This window comes from Oryctolagus cuniculus, chromosome 8 (genome assembly GCF_051225735.1).
Source record: "Oryctolagus cuniculus isolate XC-2025 breed Fujian yellow rabbit chromosome 8, ASM5122573v1, whole genome shotgun sequence".
Classification (NCBI taxonomy): Eukaryota; Metazoa; Chordata; class Mammalia; order Lagomorpha; family Leporidae; genus Oryctolagus; species Oryctolagus cuniculus.
The window spans coordinates 29,052,904-29,079,367 of NC_142874.1; the positions used below are offsets into that span (position 1 = coordinate 29,052,904).

A 26,464-nucleotide genomic window follows, 5' to 3' on the forward strand; every position below is an offset into this window, starting at 1 on the left:
ACCCCTGGTTAACACTTGGACATATCTTTTTAGAGGACCACAATTCAACCCCACAGTACTCACGTGGTATCTTTAATTTTAAAGTGCTTCTTTTATGGTGACCCACTCAGTTTCTTTTTCTGTTATCTTTGAATTTCCTCCTTCCTTCCCTCCCACCTCCTTCCTTGCCTTCCTTCATTCCTCCCATCAATCCATTCAATAAATGAAATGAACATCTGATATGTGCTGCACATTGTCTAAAGGTATAAGGACACAGGATAACATTAAATAAAAGATGTGACCTCATGCATATACATTTATTAGTAGTTGATAATCCAGAGATTAAATGTATAACACATCTTTAATAATTGTTACAATGATAAATAAGAAACAGATAATCAAGAGATGTGGGGACAGATAGGCTTGGCATATAGACGGGAGTTACATTTCAGACAGGATGGTCAGGGCCACCAAGCTACCTCATCTGAATCTTATCTGAATCTGTTGCTGGTTACCAGGAGTTTAATATGTTGACTGCTTCATGTAATTTATTGAAAAAGTCTTTCTAGAAATAATTTTTTAAAATCTGATGAGTGGTGCTAATAGAGATTTTATTTTAGGAAGTAGTAAATTGGGCCGGCACCGTGGCTCACTAGGCTAATCCTCCGCCTTGTGGCGCCGGCACCCCGGGTTCTAGTCCTGGTCAGGGCGCCAGATTCTGTCCTGGTTGCCCCTCTTCCAGGCCAGCTCTCTGCTGTGGCCAGGGAGTGCAGTGGAGGGTGGCCTGGGTGCTTGGGCCCTGCACCTCATGGGAGACCAGGAGAAGCACCTGGCTCCTGCCTTCAGATCAGCGTGGTGTGCAGGTCGCGGCGGCCATTGGAGGGTGAACCAATGGCAATGGAAGACCTTTCTCTCTGTCTCTCTCACTGTCCACTCTGCCTGTCAAAAAATAAAAAATAAAAATATTACAATGGTGTGTTATTTTATAGATGAGGAAACTGAGACTCAAGAGTTAATTTCTCCAAGAGCAAACAATCAGGAAAGATAAGGATTATAATTCAAAATGCAAGTCTTATGGTTATGAAAGCCCACATTCTGAATATGAACAGCATTGTTGTGGATCAGCTATAGTGCAATACTGAATATTGTTCAGAACGGTTGTCAGAGGTGCTGAACAGAATAGGGCAAATGAGAGCTCCAGTCAGATCCTTGGGGTCCTTGGGACTTAGGAAGAGGTGGAATGAAGAGCTATACTGGGAATAAAATTTGGCAAGGTCAAAGATTCCACAGCAATGGTAATGTCTCCTAAACTTCCCAGGGACACTGTACAGCAGAAAGAGCTTTGTTTTTTCTTTATACATGTTTAACATTTTAAAAATATTTTTTCCATAGCATCTTCCAGGTTCATAGAATGGGATGCCTTCCTACCAACCACAATGCTAGTTAAGAACACTCTTGTTCGTGTAGTTCTTCCGCAGTTTTTTCCTCCCATCTCCCACCCACATTAAAAACATCCTGAAGGATTAGAATGAGCAGAGGGCTAAGAAGTTTTAAGGTGATTCAGAAACAAAAAATATCACTCATTCCCTTCTGAGGTGGTGGGCTCTACCTGGGGCTAGGTGAAGTAGCTGGAACGTAGAGGGATGTTGCACTCTTAAATTGTAATAGGGACTGACTTTCTAGGCATCTATATTTTGCAACTTAAGGAAATCATGGCATTTTTGTTTACCTAAGAGTAATCAAAATTTTCATGAATGAGTTTTCTACCATGGTAGGGGAAGAATTTAATTCACTCTAAGTTATAAAGAGATAGAGAATTTTAAATTTTTTATAGCTCCTGTTCTTAACTGATACATGAAACTATACATGTTTATGGGGTACCATATGAGGTTTCAACGTATGTGAACACTGTGCAATATCTAATCTGGGTAAACATCTATCTCAAGCATTTGTCATCACTGTGTGGTAAAACAATGAAATCTTTTTTTTATCTTTTTTTTTATTTAGTAAATATAAATTTCCGAAGTACAGTTTATGGATTACAATGGCTTCCCCCCCCCCATAATTTCCCTCCCACTCGCACCCCTCCCATCTCCCACTCCCTCTCCCATTCCATTCACATCAAGATTCATTTTCAATTATCTTAATATACAGAAGATCAATTTAGTATATATTAAGTAAAGATTTCATCAGTTTGCAACCATACAGAAACACAAAGTGTAAAATACTGTTTTAGTACAAGTTATAGCATTACTTCACATTGGACAACACATTAAGGACAGATCCCACATGAGAAGTAAGTACACAGTGACTCAAAACATTGAAATCTTTCTTCTAGCTTTTTTTTTTTTTTCAAGAAAATACATACTACATTTCTGTTTGTGTTCACCTTACTATGTAGTAGAACCACAGGAACTTCTTACTCCTATGTAACTGTAATTTAGTATCCATTTCATAGCCTTCCCCCATCCCTACTCTTTCCAGCCTTTGGTGACCACCATTCTGCTCTTATAAGCTGGATTTTACTGGTTCAACGTGGCTGCTATCTAAGCTTCCATCTTGTGGCTAAACTGTGTTCTGCACTGTTTCATAGGGTGGACAGAATCCTAAAAGAGCTACAATCATGAATTCAGGTAGATCATGATCTCCTTTTGAAGAGAAATGAATTTTAAAGTTTTAATCAAAAGAAGATTGCTTTGTTGAACAAACAGACACTCAGAAGTTCCAGGCCACTTTATTGTTAAAATTTCTGTACAAAATATTATTCAACACAAAATGAAGTTTTCTGATGACATTATATGACTTGTTTTCATAATTATACTAATAGGAGCCTTTCAGCTTTTAACATTTTTTGAAGCTTCTTCTCTCTATATTGCATCCTCCATTTTTCCTTCCTAAAATTGATCCATAATAGGATTCTTTGTAGTGTCCTAAACGCTCAATAGTCTTTCAACAAAACAATATATTAGAATTTCAAAAAAAAAAAAAAAAACAAACCTGGAAATCACCATGTTGATTAACTTTTGAGAAAAAATTCCTGCTGTTAAATTATCTGAATGAGATGCAAAAGTATAAATTTTTCTTATTAACATTTTCTTAGAAAAAAATTTTTCTTGCAGGGGTCTTCATCTTCTGGATGGAGTGGGAGGCTATATCTTCAGGGGATAATAGTAATAAAAAAAACCTTTAGTACATGTTTGAACAAATGAATGCAGATGGAAAGAACATGGTATAAAAGTGATTACATAATTTTTTTGTATACTGGAGTACTTCTATTTAGAAGCATTAAGAGCTAGCTTGTAAATTGAACTCATTCATCCAAAGTAGTTTTGTCCAGATTGATGCATGGGAAAAATGATGCAAGACTCACTTTTGAGTTGTCTGTTGTATTATAGCTGTTTCAATGGTGTGATGTTCATATTATTACGTATTATAACTTCATCAGCAGAGGGCACTCTGTTAAGTGGCAGAAAACTCTGGTTTATGATCACCAGGAAAAGTGATGATTACATTGGACCTAGTATAAAACACACACACACACACACAATCTTTTAATAATTTTGGAAGGAGTTTCGGAGTGTCTTAGCAACCATTGTCATAGTATCACAAGGAAAAGCAGTTTTTTAATAGAGCATGCACATATCTGGTTATTGATAGGTAACTAGGACTGACCTGCAAAGCATAACTTCAAGTATATGTTTGGATGAATGAATTCTGAATGAAATATTCACTTTCTTTTGTTTCTAACTTTGTCTAACATCTTCAGTATTGATCGTCTTTGAGCAATAACAAATGCAATTAGTAGTCATTAGCTTGTAAATAGAATTAGCAGACATTAGAAGTTACAGAGTCATGTCTAGTGTTTATTTCAAACAATGGTTAACACATAATTTCTCTTTTCTTCCACATCATCTGAACAGATCAGCAACTGTCTTCTAACATCTGTTTAAGAGAAAACTATGCAATAGAAAATTAGCATTTTGAGAAATCTCAATGAAAACTGATATCAACACCTGAGCTCTATACGAAGTTTTGTCAGTGGATGAAGCCTCAGGGATGAGCCATCAGGAGAGGATCTGGAATGATCTTACAATTCACCCAGGCTCTGATATTTCTTTACATCACTGTAACTGTGCTTCAGGAAGATTGCCAAGTTGTTAAAGCCGCCCCTCGCCCAACCTCTACAGCTAATTGATGATCTGATATGGGATGCCTTGACTCGGTCCTGTCACATATATACGCAGTGAGATCCAGGGGCAGCTGGCATGCTCCCTGTTAATTTCTTTGCTTGGCAGTATTCTAAAGGAGCATGGGGTGTGCAGAAACACTTGGCACTTCACCTAAAAGCAAATGAGGATAAACAGGATGTTAATCAGGGTCACTAATGTGTTAGCTTTCAGGTTAAGAGCTGTAATTTATGGGCCGGGGGTAAAATTCTTACTTTCTTGTTTACAACCATAAATTCATAGTTCTAAATTCTGGGCTGAAGTTAGGTACCTAGAGCAGATTTCTGTACAAAACTAAGGAATGTCAATGTAAAGAACATCATTTGGTGAAGTTTGAGGCCAAGTTCAGCAGATTGGATGGGGCCTTGGGGGTCACTGATGTATGATGGCAGACAGTAGACATGAGGGAGTTGTCAGACTGCCACCAGGGCTTTCCTTTCCCACTCATCCCCTCCTTGATTCTTGCCAGATCTGCTTTGCATTTGAGGTTGATTGAAGTGGGTCTCACTGTTAACCTGTCAACTGAACCCCCTGTGATTTAGGGAGCTTTTTGCTCACTTGATGCAAACAAAAATTGGAGTAAAAAATCTGGATCCTTTTAGAGCACTGGAGATGACCAAACAGAACAGCATCTGGACTTACCCTCCAATTAATGGAAAAGTGTTGTCAGGTGCAAGAGATGAAATCTTGTGAGAAAGGTGGTCCTGCAGTGCCAAAGTTTGCTGTGGGTAATGACCTCTGTGGAGTCGTTCAGAAAGCCCTGGAAAGCATTATAAAGAATTATACCATCTTGAATTTAGGTGGATTTATTCTTCCTAAGAGCACAAAATGCTTTCACATATAGATTATCTCATTTATCTTCATAACATCAGTGTGAAATAGTTTGTGGCAGGTATAATTATCTTGTTTTTATGAAGAGAAAATGAGGTGCCAGGGAGAGCCAGTGAGCCATGGAATGTTTAGTGTTTTTCTTTGCAAATAGGTGAAAATACTTCATAGGTATCTGAACCAATCTTTATTACATGCAAGCCTTTTTTATGGGTGAGTTGAAGGATATTAACTATCTTGTGCCATAAGATAACTCCAGCAAAAAGCCCTAAGTTGCCATCTGTTAACTATTGTATTTTTGGTGAATTGAAAGGACAATGAATGGGAAGAAATTTGCTCTGAAAAATGAGTTAAAGTAATCTCGTTCTTAGTACCTGAAAACTGGAACTTTACATTGTCTAGCAGGGTGAAACAGAACCAGATGTTGATTTTTCCAGGGCAAAAAGCCTGATGTGAGCACTTTGGTCATGGTATCTGGGGGTTGATCCAGACTTGAAGCATTGTTATGAGATTACATCAGAGACACAGTGAAGAAAAATGATGTAAAATTATGAAATGTGAATTGGACTCTTTAGAAAAAAGATGCTGGGTAAATTAAGTAGAGTCTCAAGAGCCCTTGAATTACATTGGAGGAAAGTGTTAGGTGAAACTTTATTAGATAGCGTACAGGGCTCTCTGAGGCAATAGCATATCTAAAATGCAATGACAATCAACATAGAAGATGATATCCTCCCTTTCATGTCTGGGTAAGTGATCAGTGGCCTGGCAGCTTGAAGGTGTCGGAACCCAGGATCCTTCTGTCTTCTGTATTTGAGCTGAGGCTTTCATTTTATGATCTAATATTACTGTTCTTTCTTTTTTTTTCTAGTCAGTGGGGACAGGGAGAGGGAGGTGGTAGAAAACATATTCCTTAAAAAATAAATCACTTATTTGACTGGCAGCCATGAAACAGAGCTCACCAGTTCCTAGTTGATGGTTTATTTTCCAAATGCCTGCAACATCTTGGGCCAAGCTAGGCAAAAACCACGATCCAGGAACTCAATCTACGGGTCTCACATGAGTACAGGAACCCAACTACTGGAGTCACCATTGCCCCTTTCTAGGGTTTCCACTGTCAGGAACAGGAGCTGGATATCGATCCTAGGTATTAGATGTGGCACATGGGCATCTTAACTGATGCTAGACCAAATACTTGGCTCTGCTCCTTATATTTGAGTACAAAAACCGGAAGTCCTACATGTCAGTATTTGTCTGTGATCTGCTGGCCAAAATTCAGTCTGATGGCAATATCTAGCTTCAGAAGATCCTGAGAAATGTAGTAGTCGCTAGCCAAGCAGCCATATTTCTAACAAAAATGTGAAAGGCTGACTATTAAAACAAAAAGGAGAGGATGGATATTGTAAAACCAGCAACTTCAAGAACAAACCAGAACATTTTGCAGCAGATTTTTAATCTATTTAAGATATATCATTGCAGCTAGCGCTGTGGCACAGTGGGTTAATGCCCTGGTCTGCAGCACCAGCAACCCACATGAGTGCCAGTTTGAGTCCTGGCTGCTCCACTTCTGATCCAGCTCTCTGCTATCGCCTGGGAAAGCAGTAGAAGATGGCCCAAGTCCTTGGAACCCTGCACCTGTGTGGAAGACCTAGAAGAAGCTCCCAGCTCCTGGCTTCAGATCAGCTCAGCTCTGGCCATTGGGGTCATTTGAGGAGTAAACCAGTGGATGGAAGACCTCTCTCTCTGCCTCTTTCTGTAACTCTGTCTTTCAAATAAATAAAGTAATTCTTGTAAAAAATGATATGTCATCAACTCTGCTTTGGAGCTATATGCTATGTAACCAGCATTCTGGATAATGTTGCTAATGAGTGCATGTTGCCTAATATATTTGTATTTATTTGAGACTCTGATATAGCTGACCCATTTGGATAATGAATTATGTCTGCCTCATAAGGGCAAAATTAAGTTCATCACTTTTTACCATGCTCCATGTAGTCATATTGCAGTCATATTGTGGTAAAGAAATTCCTTTGGGATAGACGTTTGATGCAGTAGTTAAGATGCCTCTTGAGGTGCCTACATCAAGTGCTTTGGTGAGTTCTGCCTCCACTCTGAATTTTAGTTTCCTGTAAATGTGCATCCTAAGAGGCAGTAGGTGATGGCTCACATAGTTGTGTCTGTGCAACCCATGTGGGAGATTCAGGTTGAGTCTTTAGCTTCCATCTTGAGCCTGACCTATCTCTGGCTGTTGTGGATATCTAGAGAGTGGATTGGAGCATATTCTCTCTCAATCTCTCTCTCTAACACACATACACATACACACACACACACAAACACACACACACATGCACATTCCCTCTCCCTCCCTCACCTCTCTCTATCCTTCTCTTTGCCTCTCAACTACATACACTCTTAAAAATTAAAGAAATTTCTTTAATGCACACGTACACACTAAGATAGTAAAGGTTGGACAACATTTTAAGAGTTATTACAAAATCAAAATATCAGGGTAGAGTAGGAGGTACCATTTAACTGCAAGAGAGGGTAATGAAAAAATTCCCACTGACTATAGAGTGCTGGGAATATCTTTTCATGAGCCTGGGTGTGAATTTTCCTTCTGTTGTTTTTATAGGTATTGTAATACATTTTTAAAAGTTTCCTCAACATATTTTACAAAATGCTTTAATTTCAAAGGTAGAACTCACAAAGTATCAAGCTTCTTCCTGCTTGAAGTGACGCAAAGAGAGATCTTGTCTGTGCTGGTTCACTATCTGAATGGCCACAGGAGCCAGTTCTGTGCCAGGCCAGAGCCAGGTACTCCCTCCTGGTCTTCTGTGTGGGTGGCCGCAGCCAAAGCACTTGGGCCATCTTCTCATCTCTTCTCAGGTGCCTTCTCAGGAAGCTGGATAGGAAGCATAGTCTAGATGTCAGTGTGGCAGGTATTGGCTTAATCTGCTTTGCTACAACACCAGCCCCTCCAATTCTATATTTTTAACTTTAAAAAGACTGTGTACCTTTTTTATTTGTTAACTAGGAGGAAGATTGTATTCTACAATGTCTGCGACAGCTCCCCTACAACACACATCTTTCTCCCACTCTGCCAATACAGCTGTTCTATTATGTGAGACTCAATCCATATTCAGTGCATATTATGAGTATTAGAAATGCCACAGCTGGACCATTGGTGTTTTATGATTACCCTTTTCTCCTGCAATTAAACATTGTTCTGCTTTATTTGCTTATCTTTCTTTGTATTCCTGTTTACTTCGCCTTAAGATACTTGACTAAAACTTTCAAAATCCATGTCTGTGGTAAATTTCAGACAAACCTGTAGGATACTTTTGTTTGTTTTCTTTGTGACATCCCTGCTGGCACTCAGAATCTTCCTCCCTTCTGCATTAATATTCTCTGGCCTGAGAGACTGTTTTCCCGAGTTTCACAGCCCACCAGCCACTCACTCCACCACCTCTTTCTTCAGCTTCATCCTGGGATTCCTTCTGCTTCCTCTCTTTCCTTCCTGGATCCCATTTCTTCTTCCCTGGGGGGTCCTGGATTGGGTGGTCAATGTCAGCCAATAATTCCTGAGAAAGTTCAGATAGGAGGTAAATTTTCTGAGAGTTTTCATTTCTGAAAATTTCTTTATTCAATCAACATATTTTAATTGAATTAGTAAAGAAGTCTGCATTGGAAATCATTTTAATTGGGAAATTTGAGGGTATAATCTCATTTGTCTTCTAGTTTCCATTATTATAGCTGATGATTCTGATGCCATTTTGATTCTTTTTAAACATGTCCCTTTTTTTATGTCTGTAAGCTTGTTATGTTTCCATTATTTATATGGGTACTTCTCAAAGTCTGTGGAAAGTAGAATTGAACGATAAATTTAGTTTGGTGCAAAAAATTTTGAAATCCACATGCAAAATTCTTCATAAAATTTGTGCTTTATGAACTTTTTGAAGACCCCTCATAGGCATGGATTTCAACTGGGTATCAAAATAAACTTGTCTTGTAATCTCATTTTCCATAAAGTTTTTGAAGTACCCTCATTTGATTTTCTGAAATTTCAGTAGTGTATGCTTTAAGTCCTTCTTTAGTCATTAAAGTGTGTTTTGGGTGTAGGATGGCTTTTCAATATACAATTTCCTATAATTCTTGGCTTGTTCTTAATGTGGAGAAGATATTTGATTCTTCTCACCCCTGTACTGCCATTATTCATTCTGTCTCTCAACTCCCTTATCTCTTTCCCATCTCTGCCTCACAAATATATCTATATCTATAGACATATATAGATCTCTTTATATATATCTGTATTATGTAGGTCTCCTTGTATCAATGATGATGGAAATACCCATATAATTCTATAGATAGGAGTATACACACACCTGTATACAAGGACATAGAAAGATATATTAGTGGATAGATTGTGTAATTTTATAAATATTTTCTCCCAGTTTGTAGTTTGTCTTTTCATTCTCTTACCAATATCTTAAGATTTGTTTACGTATTTAATTGGAAGTCAGAGTTAAAAAGAGGTAAAAAAAAAAAAAGAGATGTTTCTTCTACTAGTTAATTCCCCAAATGGCCACAACATCCTGGGCTGGTCCAGGCTCAAACCAGGAGCCAGGAAATTCATCGTGGTCTCCTGCACATGGACCATCTTCTGCTGCTTTCCCAGGCCATCAGCAGGGAGCTGGATCAGAAGTGGAGCAGCCAGGAATCCAATTGTCACCTGTATGAGATACTGGTGTTGCAGGTGGTGGCTTTTACCCTCTGTGTCACAGCGAGGGCCCCAACAATGTCATTTGAGGAGCATATATTTTTAATTCTTATGAAGTCCAACTGTTTAGTTTTCTTCCATGGTAGTTCTTTTTGTCACTATCAAATCCAAGATCACATGGGATTTTCTCTATTTTCTAGGAGTTTTATAGTTTTGCATTTTATATTTATGTCTGTGATCCATTTTTTAAATTATTTATTGTGAAAAGTATAAGATTTATGTTTGGATTTTTTAACAGGTAGATATACAGTTATACTAGCACTCTTGTTGAAAAACTATTCTTCCAACATTGAATTACCTTCCCTCCTCTGTCAATAGTCAGTTGATTATATTTGTGTGAGGCTATTTCTGTGCTGATCTGTTTGCTTATTATTTTGCCAAGACCAACCATTATATATTTTTTTTATTTTTATTTATTTGAAAGAGTTACAGAGAGGAGTAGAGGCAGAAAGAGAGAGAGAGAGAGAGAGAGAGAGAGGTCTTCCATCCACTGGTTCACTCCCCAGTTGGCTGTAATGACTGGAGCTGCACCAATCCAAAGCCAGGAGCTACTTCTGGGTCTCCCATGCAGGTGCAGGGGCCTAAGGAGTTGGGCCATCTTCCACTGTTTTCCCAGGCCATAGCACAGAGCTGGATCAGAAAAGGAGCAGCCAGGACTTGAACCAGTGTGCATATGGAATGCTGGCAGTAGCTTACTTTAAGTTTTCAAGTTTGGTAGTACCAATCTTCTGAATTTGTTTTTTTTTTTTTTTTTTTGACAGGCAGAGTGGACAGTGAGAGAGACAGAGAGAAAGGTTTTCCTTTGCCGTTGTTTCACCTTCCAATGGCCGCCACAGCCAGCGCACCGTGCTGATCCAAAGCCAGGAGCCAGGTGCTTCTCCTGGTCTCCCATGGGGTGCAGGGCCCAAGCACTTGGGCCATCCTCCACTGCACTCCCTGGCCACAGCAGAGAGCTGGCCTGGAAGAGGGGCAACCGGGACAGAATCCGGCGCCCTGACCAGGACTAGAACCTGGTGTGCCGGCGCCGCAAGGTGGAGGATTAGCCTAGTGAGCCACAGCACTGGCCCTGAATTTGTTCTTAGTTTTCAACTTTTTGCCTTTTATTTAAGTCATACTAATTTTTTGGTGCTAATATCAGTAGTGTTTTTTCCCTATTTCCAGTTATTCATTGCTGGCATATCATAAAGTAATTTATTTTCCATATTACCATTTTAAAAAAAAAGATTTATTTATATTTGAAAGTCAGAGTTACAGAGAGAAGAGGCAGAGAGAGAGAGAGAGGTCTTCCATCTGATGGTTCACTCCCTAATTGGCCACAATGGCTGGAGCTGTGCCAATCCAAAGGCAGGAGCCAGGAGCTTCTTCCGGGTCTCCCACATGGGTCAGGTCTTGAGCCATTCTCCACTGATTTCCCAGGCCATAGCAGTGAGCTGGATCAGAAGTGGAGCACCCAGGTCTTGAACCTGAATTGGCGCCCAAATGGGATGCCAGCACCTCAGGCCAGGGTGTTAACTCACTGCGCCACAGCGCTGGCCCCTGCATGTTAAATTTCTATCCTATAACCTTGCTAACTGTTATATAACCTTGCTGTTAAAAACAATAACTGTTTTTATTTCAGGAGTTTTTGGTTGATTCTTTGAGATTTTTTATATCAACAATCATATCACCTGTGGAAAAGACATTTGTTTCTTCCCAATTTATGTCTTTTATATCCTTCCTTCCTCATATTAATATATATTAACTATATATTATTGATATATATTTTCTTAGTATAGTACTATATCTCTTATACATAAAGACATCTTGCCTGTGTTCTATGAGAGAGCTTCTGGTTTCTCACCCTTAGATGTGTTTGATTTTTGTAGATGTTCTTTCTGTAATTGAGGAAGTTCCCCTCTACTATTAGTTTGCTGTGGGATTCTTTAATGAATAAATGTTGGATTTTATCAAATGTTCTTCTATACCCATTTATGTAATCATATAGTTTTTCTTTCTTAGCCTGTTGATATGTTGGATTGTATTAGCTGATTTTCAAATGTTGAACCTAACTTGCATACTCGGAAGAAATCTTAGTTGTTGTGGCATGTAATTTCTTATTGGATCCAGTATCTTTATTATTTTCAAACCTGTTTTATGATAAATTAATGGACCAAGTACTTAAGGAAACGTAGGGTTTTTCCATACTTAGGTTAATAGCGAATACAGATAGGATTTTGGAACTGATTGAATGTGGTTAGTGAGGAATAGGAAATTATTTAAACTGTTGAGACCTCTTGGGAATATTAATGGACAAAAAAAGGGGAAAATAAATATTCAAAACTGTAAATTTATTTTTGTGGTTCTTATAGTATAGTCAGGAGGATATATATATCAAGTAACTGAATAAGCAGGAAGCAAATTGAGGAAAGAGAGTTTGGGGAATCATATATTTGACAGCAATAGTTGAAGCTAAACAGGGGAATGAGATAGTTAAGAAGTGGCAAAGGGATGAAAGATCTGAAAAAGAGTTTTAAGAATACTGATACTTGGAGATACAAGAACCAACGAAGATGCTGAAAAGACACATGTTGAGAACAAAAATATAGTATTAGCAGTAAAAGGAAGAATTGAAAGGATCAGGCATGTTAATCAGCATTGAATACAAAAGAAAAAAGAAAAGTTGGTAACACAGCCAAAACCATGGAACTGACCATTAGATTTTTGCTAAATTCTAATCAATAGAATTGTTTCCAAAAAAGTGAATAGAGAGGAGGCTGGAATATGAAGGGTAAAAGGAAAGTAGAAGGCAGTCATTGTGGACTGTGTTTTCACAGATGTTAGCAGTGATAAGAGAGAGGAGAAGGTAATGCAAATGTGTTACAAGATAGGGGCTAGTATTGTGGCACAGTGGTTTAAGCATTGCCTGTGATGCTGGCATCCCAGAAGAGCAACTGTTCAAGTCCCAGCTGCTCTACTTTTAATCCAGCTCCCAGCTAATGTGCTTGGGAAAGCATTCCCAGTAGATGGTCCAAATACTTGGGCCCCTACCACCCATGTGGGAAACCTAGATTAAGTTCTTGGCTCCTGGTTTTGGCCTGGCCCAGTTCTGGCCATGGAAGCTAGTTGATGAGTGAACCACCAGATGGAGGTTCTCTGTGTGTCCCTCTCTGATTGTAATTCTGCCTTTCAAAAAAAAAAGAGGTCTTTTAATTTAAAACAAAAAGACTGAAAAGTGTGTTTTAGCAGCAATGAGGCTTTAGCATGCCAACTGCTGTGTGAAAAGGACCAGTGGAGAGAGATATAGATGTGTTAGATAGAAAGCAAATGATAGGATGAAGTTTCTGTCTGTAAATTACTGCCTCAAAGGAAACCAACAATCATGTGACTGGTTACTGAATGATTTAGCTACCTTCTAGAAAATTTTATATATTAATATATAAGGATGCATATCAGTTTAGGCTAAGTTTTTCTGCAATAATTTATAGTCCCCAAATATTTGTAACTTAAAATAATGAAGCTGACTTGTTGCTGCCACAGACACGGCATTTGCATTATGTAATGGGCCAGCTGGGTGTTTTGCTGTCATTTATTCTCATTCTAGGACCTTAGTTAGCAAAGCTGTCCTCCTGCTGAGCATTCAAGTCACCATGCCACAGGCAAGGACTCCTGGTAAATTGCATATTGGCTTCTAAAGCTTCTAATCCTGAATGACTTTCAGTTACTTTAATGCCCATCTCACTGGCCAAATCAAATCACATGACCATGCTGCCTTCCAAGGGGTGGGAAAGCAGCATACAAATATGTACCAGGGAAGAGAGCTCATTAAAGTGTTTGTAAACACTCCTAATAGGTATCATAAGTAGTGTGCTTGTTTGTATTGTACATTGATTCACAGTTATCAAAATAGTTGTGCTAATTTCTATAAAAGTTAGACATTAGTTGTATCTTTTGGAGAGCAATTCCATACAAAACTTTGCTTCTAAGGAGAAAATAAGATTAAATATAATCTCACCTGCATTTACAATGCTATTTTCAGAAATGTATAGTGGTACCCCCTAATCTATGGGAGATCTGTTTTAGGACCACCAGTAGAAGCCTGAAACTTTTGATAGTACTGAACCAAATATAAACTATGTTTTTCCCTTTATATGTATGTCTGCAATAAACTTAGTCTCTTACAGTTGCCTAATTTAGAAATGAACAATCACATTAATAGAATAGTTATAACAATATTCTCTAAAAATATTCTCTAAAAAAGTTGCCAATGTCACTACTCTTACATTTGGGTGCTTTAAGTAAAATAAGAGTTGTTTGAGTACAACCACTGTAAAACTGCTACAGTGGATCTGATAGCTGAAATGGCTGGTAGGTGGCTAGTAAGTGGGTAGTGTGTACATTGTTCATATTCTAGGCTGGACGATATGAGGTTCCATCGCTGCACTTGATTTAAATCTTATGAATTGTTTATTTCTAAACTTTTCCACTTAGTTATTTCAGACTGTAGTTGACATCAGGAAACTGAAATCCTAGAAATTGAAAATGCAGGGGCCAGTGCTATGACCCAGCAGTTTAAAGCCCTGGCCTATAGCACCGGCATTCCATATGGGTGCTGGTTCAAGTCCTGGCTGCTCCACTTCCAATCATGCTCTCTGCTATAGCCAGGAAAAGCAGTAGAAGACAGCTCAAGTCCTTGGGCCCCTGTATCCATGTAGTAGACATGGAAGAAACTCCTGACTTCGGATTGACCCAGCTCTGGCCATTGCAATTATTTAGGGAGTGAACCAGTGGATGGAAGACCTCTCTCTCTGTGTCTCTGTGTCTCTCTACTTCTCTCTGTAACTCTGTCTTTAAAATAAACAAAAAATAAAGTTTTTTTAAATGAAAATGCAGATAAGGGGAGACTTCTGTAATTACAGTCATGTACCAGAAATACACAGGATGATAATAGAGACACAAAATGAGTATATTGGATCTTACACATCATCCCTTTAAAATTAAAGTAGGAAGGAAATTGGTGAAGTATAACTATTAAGCAATTTTTAGAGAAATAGTTGGCTAAAGATATTTTACATTCTTTTACAATTCTAAGGAATTCCTGTAATAGCTGTCAAGTGCAATAAGGATGGAGCTAGAAGGTGAAGCTCTTTTAAGATCTGAACTTGACTGCATGGATCAGATTCTCCTTCCCATTATCAATTCACCATGTAAGACATTCCCTGTTATCTCATCAGGCTATATTTTTCTCAGTATAGATTCAGGCCCAAATTGCAATTATAAATGCTCAACAGGGAAGTGTTAAAGGTTCAGAGCAAGAACTGTGCTTTATTATCCTTATTTTTTTTTTGACAGGCAGAGTGGACAGTGAGAGAGAGAGAGAGAGAGAGAAAGGTCTTCCTTTTACCATTGGTTCACCCTACAATGGCCGCCGCGCTGCAACTGGTGCACCGCGCTGATCCGAAGGCAGGAGCCAAGTACTTATCCTGGTCTCCCATGGGGTGCAGGGCCCAAGCACTTGGGCCATCCTCTACTGCACTCCCTGGCCACAGCAGAGAGCTGGCCTGGAAGAGGGGCAACCGGAACAGAATCCAGTGCCCCGACCAGGACTAGAACCCGGGGTGCCAGCGCCGCAAGGTGGAGGATTAGCCTACTGAGCCACAGCGCCAGCCCTGTCCCTTCCTTTCTTCTTCTAGTATTCCTGCTTTGTGTGTGTCATACCTTTGTAATTGTCCCATAATCTTAGGCATTCCATTAGCGTTTTCCCCATTTCTTTCTTTGGCTTTTAGTTGAGGAAGTTTTTATTGATACATACCCAGCTCACGGATTGTCTTCTCTCTAGTGTCTAGTCTGATAATGAGCCCCTCCAAGACATTCTTCGTTTCTGTCTCAGTGGTTGTTTTGATCTGGCAGTCCCTTTTGATTCTTTGAGAGTTTCCATCTATCTGTGTGCATTGTTCACATGGTCCTGTATATCGTCCAATTTTTCGATCACAGTTGTTTTAATAACCCAGTCAGACAGCTCCAGAATCTTTGCCATGGTAGGGCCTGGTTTTGATGTTTGCTTTGTCTCTTCAGACTGTGCATTTTTCTTGCTTTAACTTTTTTTTTTTTTCTGAAAGCTGGACACAATGTATCAGGTAATAGAAAGCAAAGTAAGCAGGTCACTTAGTGTGAGGTTTATGTTCCTCTAGGTAGGAGTTAGGCTATTTAATGTTTGCTTTGCTGTAGGTATCAGAGGTTTCATTTTCCTTTTGGGCCTTTATTGTGGTCTCTCACACTCTTTTTTGGGGTTTCCCTAGAAATTGCTTCTTAAATAGAACCTGTGTCTGGTATAGATCTGGAGCCCGGGTGATGTGCTAAAGTATTGAAGGAAGAAAGCATGTATAATCTTAGGATTGAATATTTGGTTTCATTGGCCTACATCCCTAGCCTGTAGCTTTCACAATACTTTTCTAGCCTTTTTCTTTGCTCTTTTATCCCCTGTGCAAGACAGCAAGACTTCCAGGGGCAGGAGTTGGCTAATTGCCCTTCCCCAAGGTCAATTAGGCTCTAGGGTAGAGAGGTCTCCTTGTTCTCAAGTGGAGAACATATAGGCAGGGCTATTTCAAAATGATGGCCTTTCCTCTCCCCTGCAGTCTGTATATGTATGTGTGGTGTACATAGCCCGTAATTTCTTTCTTCCGTCTTCAGGAGAGCGGCATTTTGGGAGGGGGAGCATGACAGGAGTGCCGGTGGGCAGGTGGAGGCGTGGGTTGGGAGAGGAAGAACTTTTCCCATGGCCTGGATTCCATTTTGGGGATTTTCTGGCCTTGGCCGGAAGCAGTCTTGGCCGTGTCCGTGAGAAGCGGCCTTGACTCCCGGCCTCTCTTCTCTGGGTGGTTCTGAACCGTAATGTGTGTGCGGGAAAACTGGCCTGGGGCACTCTCATGAATTGCACATAATCCGGTGAATTTTCACAGACCGCACACAAGGACTAGAAAGAAGCTTAGAGAAACCCCAGGAATTCCTCTGTGCTCTGTTCCAGCCTGTCCAAGGTTCTGACACCTCATGGTAAGTACTGGATTTTTTTTCTTTTTAAAGACTGGTGTGAAAGGCAGAGTTATAGATGAGGCAGTGGTGGAGAAAGATTCAGTGTATGGGTTCACACCCCAGGTGGCTACGATGTCCTGGGGCTGGGCCAGGCTGAAGCAGAAGCCAGGTACTTTATCTAGGACTCCAGTGTGGGTTCAGGTGCCCAAGTCCTTGGGCCTCTTGCTCTGCTTTCCTAGGCTTGTTAGCCAGCTGGATCACGAGTGGAACAACCTGGGCATTTGGGGGTGGGGGTGGGCCGAGCCGTGGCAGAGTGGATGAAGCTGCTGCCTGCAGTACCAGCATCCCATAGGGGTGGTGGTTCAAGTCCTAGCACCTCCACTTCCGTCCCAGCTCTGCTGTGGCCTGGCCCAGCAGTAGAAGAGTGCCCAAGTCCTTAGTCTCCTGCAACTGTTTGGGAATCCTGGAGGAAGCTGCAGGCTCCTGCTTCAAATCTGCTTAGCTCACATCTGCTCAGGCTGAAAATGGAGAGAAGTGGAGAAAGTTTACAGGTGGCACTGATGGCTTGATGGAAATGAAGGCGTGAGAATGATGCTAGGGTTTGACTTGAGCTGCTGGTGAAATGGTGGGTCAGTTATTGCAGGGGCAGATAGGGGGCCAGAGCAAGTGGTTTCATGGGGAAATCAGCAGTTTGGTTTTGGATACCTTGAGTTTCCTGTGTGTGTGGTTGTGGTTGTGTAAGGACAGATGTTGATGGAATGGTATGACTTTTTATTTTAGATGATTGGGATAGATTTACATCCAGAGTGAATTTCTGGGAGCAGCTGTTACAGTTATGTAGGTGACACGATGAGACTCTGAACTGGGACAGTGGCTGTGCAGGGGGAGGATGTGCAAGGTCTGTGTGAAATAGGACCAGTTGGCCTTAGTGACAGTTCAGTTGTAGCTACTGGTACAACTTAACCAATTGAACTTAGGTAACATTGGTGGTTCAGGATAACTCTTAGTTCTAATGCTTGGTGATTAGTGGTGCTGGCCTGTCAGGAGAAGGAAGAAGGGAGTGAGTGAGCTCAGCCCAGGAGGTGTGGAGTTTTCCGCCTGTGGGCTCTCGCAGGGAAGACACCTGGCAGCCTGCCTGGGCTGTGAGCATGGAAAGGGAGACTCACTGCTCCTAGGATGTCAGATGTGTGTATGATTGCTTTGGAACCTTAAGAGTTGCTTGTTTAGCTTCAGACTCTTAGTAATCTGGGGTTGCATTGAGAAAAACAGCATTGAAAGAAATGCTCCCAAAGGAAATTAGATATTACATTCTAGGATCACAAAACAGTTAGTGCTTTATGATCCACTTATTCTGCAATCTTCTACTCTGAAGAAATAAAAATGCAAACATTCACGTGCAAAGATGTTTAAAGTCACCTTAGTTGTAATGAAGAATGGGATAAATGCACAGAAGGTAATCCTCCATGTTAGCATGCTCATTCTAGTGAAGGGGTTATGGTGGCTTTTATCCTCTCCTTTTTGAATGATTGTGATTTACAGTTTTTCAAAACTGAGCATGTCTTCCTTTCTGATGAGGGAGGAAAAATGAAGTTAGGAATAATATATACATGGAAAAGAATAATATATAAGTAGCAAATTCTGCTGCATCCACAGAGTAAAATGGTAGAAAGCTATTTATTTTTTAGATTGTATGTATGTATGTATTTACTTGAGAGACAGAGTTACAGACAGCGAGAGAGAGAGAGACAGAGAGAAAGGCCTTCCATCCACTGGTTCACTCCCCAGATGGCCGCAATGGCTGGAGCTGTGCTGATCTGAAGCCAGGAGCCAGGAGCTTCTTCCTGGCTCCCGCATGACTGCAGGGGCCCAAGGACTTGAGCCATCTTCCCCTGCTTTCCCAGGCCATAGCAGAGAGCTGGATCAGAAGAGGAGCAGCTGGGACTAGAACCGGCACCCATATGGGATACAGGTGCTGCAGGCAGAGGATTAACCTACTGACCCACAACGGTGGCCCCGAAAGCTATTTATTTTGTTATGAAAAGTTTTTAGGTAGGTGGTTGAATGCTTATAAAGTGTTAAGAGTACCTAGGGTCACCAAATTCTTGTGCCTTAGTGTTTCCATAGTGTTCTTTTATATATATATATATATATATATACACACACACACATATATATATATATATATATTATGTTTTTGGTAAGGTTGGTAGTAGTGTACTCTCTGTCATTTCTGTGGTTAAGTCCCTTGAGTCTTTTCTTTTTTTTTTTCCTTGTTTCCTGGGGATACATGTTTTGTCAGGTCCACTGAGTTTTCAAGAGTTGTATTTTAGTCTCCCTGATCTTCTGTTGGCCACAGGTCCCGGCCACATGTCAGGGACACTCGGGCCTTTAGGACCTAGATGGAAGGAAGTACAAATCGTATATTATATTGTATCTTACCAATGAAATGCTATATTTTGTTATAAATTGTTTTTGTAAGTATTATACATTGTATTTTGTATGTTATAAGTGTACTTCAAATTGTATATTGTAAAAGGTATAGGGGCTGGCACTGTGGCATAGTGGGTTACTGCCCTGGTCTAAAGTGCCGGCAACCCATATGGGCGCTGGTTTGATACCTGGCTGCTCCATTCTGATCCAGCTCACTGCTGTGGCCTAGGAAAGCAGTAAGAAGATAGCCCAAGTCCTTGGGCCCCTGCACCTGTGTGGGAGACCTGGAAGAAGCTACTGGCTTCGGATTGGTGAAGTTCCAGCCGTTGCGGCCAATTCAGGAGTGAACCAGAGGATGGAAGACCTCTCTGTGCTTCTCCTCTCTCTGTGTCACTCTGACTTACAAATAAATAAATCTTGACAAAAAGAAGTATATGTGCTCGGAGGTATCACGTACAGTCCCAGGAGTCACGAGCGTAGCTGGCTGAATTCTGATTCTAGGATGGGTGAACCACCAGGTGGGTATCTCCCGTTAGGTGAGCGATTAAGATGCCTAGCCAATGTGTTAATTTTCAGGTTTCTTATTATTTTCTGGATTTTGTGGCTAGGAGATGGGAAATGGATCAAGTCATCCAGAAAGGATGTTTCTGCTCGCAGTTCTTTGACTCCTGTTTTACCTGATTTTCTAGTTTATCTCAGCTTGTCTTGGAGGTTCTCCAGCACAGCAGTGATAGCATCGACTGGGAAACCAAATAGATGGTTGGGTGTGTGCTATTGCCCCACTGAATTCTGATTCTGCCTCCGTGATACACAGTGTTTCCCTAATTGTGGGAGAAAGTTCCTGAGGAATGTATTTTGTTACATTGTCTTGCTCCAGATAGAACAAAGCCCTCATGACACTTGTTGTACTTATTTTTTTCTTTACCAAAGGTGGATCTTGGAAAACTTACATTTCAGCTTTGCAAAACAATGTATCCAGGACTGTTCACCAGGGGAGGCCAAGCAGCCTCTTTCAAGAAACTGAGATGTTTTGTCTACTATTGCTTTGGAAAGGATAGGGCCCCAGGCACGAGCTATGCAGACATCCTGCAGAAGCTCTGGGGTTCCAGTCTTTGAGCATGTGCGCTAAGCTTGATCAAGGGGCTGGCCTCCCACAGCTGGTGAGCCAGGGCTGCAAGTCCCAGTGGCCCCCAGGTGAGGAGGGAGGGGCCAAGGGACTGCGGCTCTTGGCTGTCAGGCATGTGAGTATCTGTGAGCCTTCTGTGGGCACCTGGCCTTCCTTGGTCAGCCAGTGTCTTGAAGACAAACCCACACAGGAGCGTGTCTGCCAGAGGGTCTGCAGCTTGGCTGGTGGAGAGGCGTGCTACCATGGGAGCATAGGGATGTGCAGGGTAGCAAGGGGCACAGCGGGGCCGAGCTGGGACACAGACCCTCTGCCCCATTCCTGACTCTTTCAAACTTTGTTCAGGCTCCAGGTACATCGCAGCAGCTGCTGGAGAGGAGGCATCCCACCTGTACACAGTGTCATCAGCTGCTCCACATGCCTGGCCAGAGCTGGATGCCCAGTTGCCGTGTCGTGCTTGGCCCTGAGGGCACAAGGCAGCTGCATGATCGGTGAGTGAGTGTGGGGCACAGGGGAGGGTCCTGGAGCCTCGACTGGCCTGGGTGCATGTGTCTCTGCTGGGCCCAAGCCTAGACCTTTAGGGATTGCCCGATTTTCAGCTTGGCCCCAACTCCACTGGGCAATCTGGAGTTGGGACTCTGAAGGCAGGACTGTGGCACATCTTGCCAGTTTCCTCAGTTCCTTCTCTGAGCAAAAATGTAGTGGAGATATGGGCTGAGGGCCACGTGAGTCTGTGCCGTGTGAGGGTAGACACGATGGGTGTGATGGGTGGGCTGTGCTTGCTGGCACAGGTGCTTCTCTCTGTCACACTTGATCTTGTGGTAGTTGTGGTGATTAGGAAAGTGGGTTCTCTGCAGACCCCAGGGAGGTGACATTTCTCAGCCTCCCAGTTCCACCTGCGGTGTGATGGAATGCCCCTGCAGGAACAGTTGGAACCATGCACAGGCATCTAAAGACAGGAGAAAATAGTGATTGCTTACTCACTAGCCACAGGGTGGTGGCTGTGCTGGGTGAGTGAGGAGTCCCCAGCAAACCCCACAGCACCTGCAGGCAGAATCACTTTGTTAGTTGCAATATTACTTTATTGCTTTTTTTTTTTTTTTTTTACAGACAGAGTGGACAGTGAGAAAGAGAGAGAGAAAGAGAGAGAGAGAGAGAAAGGTCTTCCTTTTGCCATTGGTTCACCCTCCAATGGCCACCGCAGCCAGCGCACTGCTGCCGGCACACCGCGCTGATCGAAGGCAGGAGCCAGGTGCTTCTCCTGGTCTCCCATGGGGTGCAGGGCCCAAGCACCTGGGCCATCCTCCACTGCACTCCCTGGCCACAGCAGAGAGCTGGCCTGGAAGAGGGGCAACCGGGCCAGAATCTGGCGCCCCGACGGGGACTAGAACCCGGTGTGCCGGCGCCCCTAGGCGGAGGATTAGCCTAGTGAGCCGCGGCACCGGCCCCATTCTGTTTCTTAACCCTGACATTTCAAAGAACACAGGCTAGGTTTTTTTTTGGGGGGGGGGGGCACACTATCCTGCAAATTGGGTGTATCTGATGTTTCCTTGTGATTGGATTCAGATTATGCCCTTTAGGGTAGTGTTATCATTGGCATTGCCCGAGTATCCTTTCTGAGGCACAAAATAACAGCTTTTTTTCCCATCTTGATGAGAATACTGTTGATCATTTGATAAATAAGGTGTTACCTGCCAGGTTTCTCCACCATTTCTCCTCCTTGAAATTAATAACTAATTGCAGAGAAGGGTTTAAGACTTTGTAAGTAATATTGTTCTTTCCTAAAATATCACCCATTAGGTTTGATTTTTAACCTCTGATATTCTATATTGATGAGTTGGGGTTTTATTGTAACAAATTCTTTTCCTTCTCTTTTGTTGATTTCTTTAGGTGCAAATTGATTGATTACTTTTTGTTTTATTCAGTGGATTATAATTCATTACTGACATGAGTTATTTTAATATTTGGCCATATTTGGCCAGTAGTAGCTCCTTCACACTAGCTCCATTATCTTAAGATAGTTCCATGAATCGTTCAGCCTTTGCTTTACGTTCTTTTAGGCTACCATAATGCCCCTAGCTCATTTGCTACTTAACCTTTGCTTCAACCTTGGAGTGAGCATTTCTCTAAGTCTTGGTTGCTTTAGAGGGGAAGGGTACTTTAGGAACCAAGATTTGAGTGCAGTGAGTGTTCAATGCTACTGAGGGGTTATTGCTCCCAGGCCCTGATTTTTTTTTTACATTTAACACTATTGTTTATTCAGTTCCTATGTACACTTTTCTATCTCCTGGTCCTTATTTTGCAGATTTCAAAAATGTGTTATTTCATCTAATGTTAATTTGTTCTACTTTTTGTTCTACTTTCAGGAAGGTGCAGTTGTTGAAATTTTTATTCGCTTAGATTGAGAAAAGGGAGATGAAAATAGATGCGGCATTTATGGCTTTTCTCCTATCATCTTGTTTAATTTTTTATTAAATATAGTATAGTCTAAAAAATTCCCGAGTTTTCAAGTAAGTGCAGTTACATTTTAATAATTCCTGACATGCCTGAGCACCTGCTGTGTGCCAATAAGCACAAAAGAGCTGTCTCTCTGGGTTTTTGGTTGGTTTTTCTAGCTTCTTTCTTTGTTTTGTTTTGTTTCAAATTCTGACTTTGTCATTTACCAGCTTTGTGCCCTTAGGCAAGTTTCTCAACTGAGTCTCAGTTTACTCTTTTGTAAGAAGAAAGTAATAGTAGTGACAATTCTATGTACTTGTTTTGAAGGTTCAAGATATTCATCATAAATTTAGAATAGTGTCTAGCAAATGGTACATGGAAAAATACTAGTGCTCATTACCAACATGAGATTGTGTTCTTAGCTCAATTGATCCTTCTCAGCAATCCTGCAAAGCAGAGATAATCAGTCCATTTTACTGATTAACTGTGTCCTGCACAAGTGAAATATCATTTACCTGTGATCACAGAAACTGCTAAATTTAGCAGAGTGGGGATTCAAACTGAGGTCTCTGCTGCAGAAGGTCTGACAAAGAAGGTATCTCCTTCTCTGAGAAAATGGAAAGCACTGTAGCAGTCAGGACCTAAAAGGGCACAGGACAGCAGTCACTGTGGAGTCTACTGCTTGCATGTGTTCTCACTGTGCTGTTTTCACTAGGCACCAGAATCCTGAGAGTGCTGTTGCTGTTTTCACCAGAATCCTGGTGTTCTGTATTCATGGCTTTTGGAAATGCTTTTTCAGTTGCTGATTCCAAATTGAAGGAATATTCTGGAGCGGGGGTGAAAAAAACTTAGCTGTAAAAGGGATTTCAGTTGTTTAAAAAAAAAAAACTGGTTACACTGATTTTTTAAATATGTACTATAATAATATTCCTCTAAATACAGTAGAAGTAACTAGTGTTTTAGCTTTTCATTTACTAAATATTATAATTTTTTCACCATTGAATATTCATTTTAAATTCTCAGTTTCAAACCTATTTGATTTTAGTGCTAACTTTTATGTCAAACCATCTAACATTTTAAAAAATTATGTGCTACAAACAGGCTTCCTTTTAAAAATTTCTTCATTAAATATATACTTTGAAACCAACATAAAATTTTGTGCAGAATACTGGTTGAGGCCGGCGCTGCAGCTCACTAGGCTAATCCTCTGCCTGCGGCGCCGGCACCCTGGGTTCTAGTCCCAGTTGGGGCTCCGGTCCTGTCCCAGTTGCTCCTTTTCCAGTCCAGCTCTCTGCTGTTGCCCGGGACTGCAGTGGAGGATGGCCCAGGTCCTTGGGCCCTGCACCTGCATGGGAGACCAGGAGGAAGTTCCTGGCTCCTGGCTTTGGATCGGCACAGTGTGCCGGCCGTAGCGGCCATTGGAGTTTGAACCAATAGAAAAGGAAGACCTTTCTCTCTGTCTCTCTCTCTCTCTCACTGTCTAACTCTGCCTGTCAAAAAATAAAAAAATAAAAAATAAAAAAAAAATACCGGTTGAAAGTACTATCTTGCAAATGAAATGAAAAGTAAAAGAATAAAAATAAACTAAAAAAGTAGGAAAAAAAGAAAGCCAATTCAGACTCCAGGCTGTGATCAGCCTTAGCCCTAGAAGATATTGTTAGCTAATGTTCTGTATATGCTGTATATGCGCCAAATAGCCTTGCCTCTGAGGAATTTTTAATTTGAAAAGAAGCCAGAGGATAGCACAATGCTGTCCTGTGGTTCAGAGACTGTGACAATGTGATGCTATATTTTGCAAGTGATGTGGCAGGACCCTTTTTTGATTTTTCATGAGTTTCAGTGAACTAGTTTTTGTTGGACAATCTTACAAGCTAAGAGTAACTATTAAGTGCCTGGTGCTACATCGGAAATAATGATTCATATTTTTTGATTATTTTTATTTATTTATTTATTTATTTATTTATTTGAAATGCAGCGTGAGACAGAGATCTTCCCTATGTTGATTCATTCTCCAGATGCCCACAATAGCTAGTTTTGGGCCAGGCCAAAGCCAGGAGCCTAGAACTGAAACCATGTCTCCTCCGTGGGTGCCAGGTACACAACTACTTGAGCCATCATCTGCGATCTTCTAACATTTAAATTATAGGAAGTTGTATATGAAGTGGAGCCAAAACTCAAACACAGAGCCTCTGATGTGGGGTTTATGTATCCCAAGCAGTGACTTGACCACTGTGCCAGACCACAACCTTCTTTGATTATTTTAAAAAGTAATGTATTTTGATACAGAAAAAGTTGACTACTGTAGATAATCAGGCAATATTGTTCTGCTTAGCTCTGGCTTTCCAAAATGTGCAAATCTCTTTTCTTTTAATTGATGTATTCCCGTTATTTTAATTTAATTTAACACATGTCCTGGGTCTAAGAAAAGTAAAAGAATGAGAGTTTTTGATATTCATATACATTAAAAACTGTGGCAGCTTACTTACATGTTACCTGTCGCTTGAATATCCATGGCAAATATCTTGTGTATATTGCTGCTATTGCTGGAATCAATCTCTCTCCATCTCTCCCTCTCTCTCTCTCTCTATGGGGTCAGGGAACAAGTTGACAGTATAGTGGGAAGAGACTTGATACCAGTGTCCAGAGTTGGTATTCAAAGAATATTTTCAAATGGAAATGGTGTTCAAATGGTAACTGGATATCTATGCTAGACCCAAATCTAATTAACTCAAATATTAAAAATTTACTAATGCTTTATTTTTCCCATTTTATTGTGAACATATAGTGGTTAATCAATAAAAGATAGATGGTGGACTTTCTAAGTGCCTGTAAACTAACATAATACTAACTTAATTAGTATTTTGGAACCTTCTGCCTACACTCTAACTTTACTCTCCTGAGATTCTTTTGGTTCAAAGTGAGAAGCATCTTTGACTTTAGAAAGTAAATTTAGGAGCCAGTGTTGTGGCACAGCAAACCGAGCTGCTGCTCGTGAGGCCGGCGTTCTGTCTTGCAGTGCTGGTTTGAGTCATGACCGCTCTGCTTCTCTTCAGCTCTCTGCTAATGCTCCTGAGAAAGTAGCAGAAGGTGGCCCAAGTACTTAGGCCCCTGCCACTCATGTGGGAAACCCAGATGGAGTTCTAGGCTCCTGACTTTGCCCTGGCCCAGCCCTAACTATTGCAGCCATTTGGGAAATGAACCAGCATATAGAAGATCTCTCTGACTCTGTCCTTCTCTCTCTCTCTCTCTCTCTCTCTCTCTCTCTCTCTGTGTGTGTGTGTGTGTGTATTTGACTCTCCCTTTCAAATAAAGAAATCTTTTTTAAAAAAATCTTCAGGGGGCTGGTATTTGGAGCCGTGGTTAAGATGCCACTTGGGTTGCTAGCATCACGTATTGGAAATCCTGGGTTGAATTCCAGCTCCACTTCTGATTCTGGCTTCCTGCTGATTTACACTATGGGAGGCAGCAGATCATGGCTCGGGTATTTTGATCCCTGACACCCATATGGGCTACCAGATTTGAATTCTGGGTTTCTGGCTTCTGCTTGGCCCAACCCTGGCCATTGCAGGCATATGGGGAGTGAACCAGCAGGTGGAAGATCTGTTTCTGTCTCTATCTCTGCCTTTCAACTGAAGTGAAACTAATAATTTTTTTTAAAAAAGT

At 41.1% G+C, this 26,464-nt stretch overlaps 1 protein-coding gene and 1 long non-coding RNA gene across 2 annotated transcripts in view; one reads left to right on the forward strand and one right to left on the reverse strand.

Annotated features, from left to right (window-relative positions):
• The window catches only part of LOC103346233 (protein transport protein Sec24B), a 151,688-nt gene that overhangs the window by 108,314 nt on the left and 16,910 nt on the right, over positions 1 to 26,464 (forward strand). The window contains exons 3-4 of the mRNA XM_089302220.1: positions 16,743 to 16,833; positions 20,711 to 20,856. Of these exons, the coding sequence (XP_089158346.1) occupies positions 16,743 to 16,833; positions 20,711 to 20,856 (237 nt within the window). The remainder of the gene's footprint in view (positions 1 to 16,742; positions 16,834 to 20,710; positions 20,857 to 26,464) is intronic.
• The window catches only part of LOC103346232 (uncharacterized), a 42,115-nt gene continuing 18,994 nt past the window's right edge, over positions 3,344 to 26,464 (reverse strand). Inside the window, exons 2-5 of the long non-coding RNA XR_016211783.1 lie at positions 8,489 to 8,611; positions 7,736 to 7,932; positions 4,848 to 4,965; positions 3,344 to 3,496 (exon numbers count right to left, since the gene is read on the reverse strand). This is a non-coding gene — a long non-coding RNA (uncharacterized LOC103346232). The remainder of the gene's footprint in view (positions 3,497 to 4,847; positions 4,966 to 7,735; positions 7,933 to 8,488; positions 8,612 to 26,464) is intronic.